This window comes from Drosophila ananassae, chromosome XR (genome assembly GCF_017639315.1).
Source record: "Drosophila ananassae strain 14024-0371.13 chromosome XR, ASM1763931v2, whole genome shotgun sequence".
NCBI lineage: Eukaryota > Metazoa > Arthropoda > Insecta > Diptera > Drosophilidae > Drosophila > Drosophila ananassae.
The window spans coordinates 4,124,391-4,130,390 of record NC_057932.1 but is presented as its reverse complement, the minus strand read 5'-3'; the positions used below and the strand labels follow the sequence as shown (position 1 = coordinate 4,130,390).

Sequence of the window (6,000 nt, the reverse complement as noted above, 5' to 3'; positions counted from 1 at the left end):
GGGTCTACTGGCGGTCCGTTTCACGGGAGCAACACTCCAAGTAGACTGGTATGCCGCGGATTCTACTTGTGAACCGTTTTACACAGGATCAATCGAAGCAGGTTGATTTTAAGTGCCGTGGTTCAGACACTGAGTAACGAGACGATTGACTCTGATTTCGGAACTCTCTTTATTTCAGAAGAACAACTCTTATATAAGATGCTAAATTAAAAGTTCAATGTTATGGACGTGCTAAAACTAATGTTAATGCCAGGGTCACCCACCTCTGAGTCTGCTGACTCAGATTGTTTGTTCATGTACTGCTTGGGCATTTCGGCTTAGCTGGCTGGTTTTTACTTGCATCGGTCAGTCGGTCATTCTTCCCGCTGATATGCTGATTCTGCTTTTGGCGCCGTCTACTAGTGCTGGGTTAATAGGTTGGATATAGTTTTATGCTTATTACTAATTGTTTATAGGTGAGAAAATTGGTTAGTGGGTTTGTATATTGCGACATGCTAATGCATATTGATTGGATCAAATTACTAAGTGTGCATATAGGGTAGTAGGTCTTGGCACTAGGTGGCAACAGTGTTCTCAGATAATGGAACGCAATTCAAAGGAGAAGTATTTAGGACGCTAATGTGGGAGAATAGGGTGACGCAGGTTTTCACAGCGGTCCATTCGCCGCAGGCCAATGCGTCGGAAAGGGTGAATAGGTCCGTCATTGCAGGATCAGAAGGGACGTACAAGCTCATGAGAGAGCTAGGTATCATGGAGGACAGCGAAATCAGACTGTCCAAGGAGGACTCGTTGGAGGTGGCACGCGCTCAAGCGCAGAAGGCCTTAGCGAGGCAGACGGAGAAGAATGAAAGGCTTTATAATGTGCGTTCCAGAGAGGTTGCATATCGAGAGGGCCAAGAGATCTTCAGGAGAAATTTCAAGCAGAGTAACTTCGCTGTAGGATACAATGCCAAGCTTGGGCCTAGGTATGTTAAAGCAAGAGTTCGGAAGAGAACAGGAAGGGCTACTTACGAGCTGGAGGACATGCAAGGGCGAGCGATAGGTACCTATCATGCCAAAGACTTGAAGCAGTAGTTCTCGCTTCCGCGGTTTAGCTAAACAGGATCGTTTGAGACCCTGTTCTAGCTCTTGAGAAGGGGGCATTTTGAAACGTCGGCGATAGTGCGACCGGGGTGGCACCCCGGGGGGGTGCGGTGTTTCAGCCTTTTTGGCAGCCCGATCGCGTAATAGGAACCTATTCAGCGGCCCTACTCAGTGCGAGCAAGGAGAAGCATCCGGAAATTTACGGACAACTGCAGCGTAGTTTTACCCGCTGAGGAATCATCGTGCTGGCGGAGCTGGCGCAGGACCAGCAGTCATAGAGAAAGAAGGCCACAAGCGGCCGTTTGGTGGTGTACGTGCAGCTCAGACAAGGCAGGTCGCGGGTCGCAGAAGCGAGGTGAGTCTTAAGGCTAGGTCATGGTTGTGCGAACCTGACGTAGGTGTTTTCGTTTAGCTAGGTCAGGGGTATCAGCGTGCAAGCAAGACCCCTAGTGGCAGCGAGGCGTAGTGCGAACAACGCTTGACCAGAAAAAAAAGAGAAGAGCGGGTCACGGTTGCGGCGCGAATCTCGCAGTCAGGCCGCCCACGAGGCGAGGCTGAGGAGAGTCATCAAAACCAAGTAGTAGCTGGAAACACAGTGAGCTCGACCTGAGTTGAAGCAGTCGGAGCGTTCGCGACGCTTTAAGGGGCGCTCCGCCGGAGATTCGGATAGGGTTCGGCCCTAACCTCACAGGAGTCGCCGTGAAGTAGGCGCCATCCTGGAGTAGTGAAGAAGGACGGAGTGCTGGCGGCGCTTTAAGCAGCACCCCGTCGATCGTAGGAGCCGCCGTGCAATAGGCGTCATCCTGGAGGAGCGAAGCAAAGGACGGAGTGCTGGCGGCGCTTTTAAGGAGCACCCCGTCGAACGGAGGAGTCGCCGTGAAATAGGTGAATTCCTATAGGAGCAGTAACGGAAACGAAGCGCTCGCGGCGCTTTCAAGGAGCGTTCCGTTATTCGGAGGAGCAGCCGTGGACTAACTGTCGGCCATAGAATAGGGAGCAGGGACAGGACGCTTGCGGCGCTTTCAAGAATCGCTTTGTCGATCAAGAGAGTGGAGAGACTCGACCGGCTGATGGCCTAACGGTGCCGGGAGCGGAGAAGAAGAATGGCTGTATGTATTGTTGTTGGCATTGTTAACGAGTTAGGCAAGGGCCCTCCCGAATTGCATATTTTCCCTTCCAGTCTCGAGTAGTGGAAGCGCTTCAACGACTCGTCGCGGATACAAAAAGTGAGTAATCTCCGATCCATGCCAAGCCAGTTGAAGTGATACGGAATTCTCCGATCAATATTTTTCCTCGTTTTCCGAGTTCCAGCCCAAGAGGCTTCACCGGTTAGACAGTCAACCACACGCGTGTACTTTATAGTAGCGCTCTCTTAGCAAGTAAAATACTGTGTCATGAAATTGAACGCGAGTCCGCAAATCCTGCCAAATCGAATATACATTTAAGTTCACAAATCTGTAGCGATAAGATATTATTAAGCATAGCCAGAAGGAACGCATATTGAAGAATTATGAATATTTAGGAAGCTAGGTTAAGGATGTTATCTAGGATTTTAAGGTCTTTTCGTAAGGAATAAAAATATGAAGTTTATAATGGAGTAAGAAAACATAATTCGCCGCGTTTGATTTGCCATCGCCCTGCCATTAGCCTAGGCCATGTACATTCTCGGGGATCCCCGAAAGATCCCGATAAGCACTGTTCACAGGAGCCTGAGTTCGACCTACGCGGTTCGTGAGGTCACGCACGCAACATATTCGACATAATTTATGATTCCCGAGGCAGCATCGAGGGGAGAGGAGGGGGTGTTTCAGAACCTACCCACTAGCCGGCGAGATCTGGCCGGACACTGCGTTCAACCCCTTCCTCTCGTCCGATATATCCAGAGATGCCACCTCACTGTTCGTTACAGATGATGTACTTAGAAGTTTGAATTCCGATAGAAGTTTTGATTTGGTAACCACTTATCTTATACCCTGTATGTTTATGATATGATTATCTTAAATTTTTTGAAAATTATCAGAATTTTCCTTTAATATGGATATTTCTGCACCTGTATCTAGTAGAAAAACTAATTCTTGTCCTGTTGCTGCGTTTATGAAACTAACGAATGTACTTTGACTGAGATTTATAGTGTGAATTTTGTTGTTTTTTACTGACGTGTATTTAAAGGTGTTTGGGAGTTTTCGGAATTCGTTTGGGCTGTCCTAATATTGTTATTTTGGTTATTATTATTATTACCTTTATTATTGTTATTTCCCCCACGGCTATTTCCGCCGCGGTTGTTTCCACCAAGGTTATTTCCGCCGCGGTTGTTGTTTGTGTAATAACTGTTATTCTGGTTATTGTTATTTCTGTAGTAACCAGTGTTTTGATTATAACCGTTATTTTGGTAATATCTGGTATTATTATAATTACCTCGATTATTACCTCTACCGCGATAATTGTTTCTGAAATTATTACCGCGACAATTATTTCCTCGTTGGGTGTATAATATTGAATTGGCATTACCTGTCATTTCAGTACTGCATTGTATATACTTTGTGACGGCTTCATTCATAGTTACGAAAGTGCCTGCTTCCAATATTGTTTTGAGGCGGCCATGATCACAGTTTTTAACCATTGTGGTGATGGCCTCCTTGGTACTGAATTTGTCAGCGTGTTCGGCCGATAGGCCTTCGTCAATGTACGAAGCTTCTAGGAGTTTTCTTAAGTTGTCTATTTTCGTCGTGAATTTTTCTGCGGTTTTGCCTTTTTGGGTTGTTTTTGCCATTTTGGCTTTAATTATGTCAGATGTTTCTCCGACTATAGTGTCTTGTAGTTTTCTGATTCTTGCTTCTATTGTTCTTTCATTTTGGACTCTGTATAAAGTTGATCCAATTATTTTGGATTTAATTACTTCTACAGCCAAATTCTCGAATGTGCCTTTCGTTAGGTTAACTAACTTCAAAGCTGTTACAAATCTTTGAAGGTGTATCCTTTGCCCGTTAAATTCAGGGTTGGCATTCGATATTTCTTTAATGTATGTCCTTTGGGCAATGCTCTCATCAGCCATTGTGGTTGGGTTTAATTCTACAATGCTGTCGTTAAATTCAGAGTCGGTCAAGTCTTGGTCTGATAATTCAGATTGAATAAGGAGTGCCGGGATCGTAAGGTTGTTAATATCTCTTTCTTCTATTTCTTGTTGGTTAATAACTTCTTTTGATTCTGGTTCGTCACCAGCTTCAATTGTTATTGAAGCATTGAAATATCAAGCTTGAACCTTTCTTTAATAGATGTTAAATTAGATCTTAGTCTGATCAAAAACTTTGATACTCGAGACCAGTGATCTGGATTTAACTCTTCTCTGTGTTCATATATTAATATTCGAGCTTCATTAAAGCATTTAACTAATATTTCCACGTGTTTATTGACCGTTGTTTTTTGTATCGGTCTATTCTGGGTTAGTGACTTATGCGATTTGTCGAATTCTGCTTTAATGCTTTTTAGTTCTTTCGAAAATTCATTCCATTCCATTATATTATGGGTATGGATTATCTTTTAGAAACCATCATAACAATCGTTCTACGTAAAATTGGATGCTCGTCTATTCTTGATTTCACTAGCACACCCGGAATTGTTGTTAATATTCCTTTTTATTCCTTTTTGGGTTGCGGTGCAGTGAAACAATGGTGAAACATGGCAATAAAATGTTTCTATATAAACTCATACACACTAAATGGGGTTGTTGATACTAAATGCTGGATTCTTTCATTGAAATATGTGTTGTTTATGGATCTTTGTGTATTCATGCTGGGATTATTTCTTTTCAATTTTCTTTATGTTTATTTTTGTTTATTTTCATTGTACATAAAGATAAGATTATTCAAGAATGAAATCGTATTTAATGTATCATAATTTGGCATTGAGCGTTGTTTTTTTTTTTTGGTTAATTTCTATAAACATTTTTTTTTTTTTGTTTTATTTTTATATTTTGTCCAGATCGATTGCCTGGCTTTTATTTATCGCTCTTTTACATTTATTATTTATTTATCGCTATACATTTATTATGAAAAATGTATGCTTTGTATAAAATCCCGGAGGAGAATCCCGGTCTCAGAGTCGTAGTCAAAGACCGTAAATAGTCTTGACTAAATTTACCTGGATTCTGCAAGGGACTGCTCGGGTTGGCCAGACGCTTGCGGTGATCAGGCTGGGGTTGATGTGCTTGAAGTCCTGGGGTGGTTTTCCTTAAGTACCGGTGGTATGGTGGTTCGGCTGATTCCTTATCGGCCGGTTCTACTGGCGGTCCGTTTCATGGGAGCAACACTCGAAGTAGGTTAGATAGCGCGGGGTCTGCTGGTGGTCCGTTTCACGGGAGCAACACTCGAGCTAGATTGGTATGCCGCGGGGTTTCCTCGTGGTCCGTTTCACGGGAGCAACACTCCAAGTAGTTAGGTAATGCGGGGTCTACTGGCGGTCCGTTTCACGGGAGCAACACTCCAAGTAGACTGGTATGCCGCGGATTCTACTTGTGAACCGTTTTACACAGGATCAATCGAAGCAGGTTGATTTTAAGTGCCGTGGTTCAGACACTGAGTAACGAGACGATTGACTCTGATTTCGGAACTCTCTTTATTTCAGAAGAACAACTCTTATATAAGATGCTAAATTAAAAGTTCAATGTTATGGACGTGCTAAAACTAATGTTAATGCCAGGGTCACCCACCTCTGAGTCTGCTGACTCAGATTGTTTGTTCATGTACTGCTTGGGCATTTCGGCTTAGCTGGCTGGTTTTTACTTGCATCGGTCAGTCGGTCATTCTTCCCGCTGATATGCTGATTCTGCTTTTGGCGCCGTCTACTAGTGCTGGGTTAATAGGTTGGATATAGTTTTATGCTTATTACTAATTGTTTATAGGTGAGAAAATTGGTTAGTGG

The 6,000-nt window shown here is 43.6% G+C and overlaps 1 protein-coding gene across 1 annotated transcript; it reads left to right on the top strand.

Moving 5' to 3' along the window:
- The first annotated feature begins 618 nt into the window (after positions 1-618).
- LOC123257614 lies at positions 619-1,074 on the top strand. The gene has a single exon (XM_044717366.1). The coding sequence runs from the start codon at positions 619-621 to the stop codon at positions 1,072-1,074; it is 456 nt and encodes a 151-aa protein (XP_044573301.1).
- Positions 1,075-6,000: the final 4,926 nt, after the last annotated feature.

Excerpts from the sequence above, each read along its gene's own strand:
- LOC123257614 (XM_044717366.1), top strand. The coding sequence starts at position 619 with ATGTGGGAGAATAGGGTGACGCAGGTTTTCACAGCGGTCCATTCGCCG.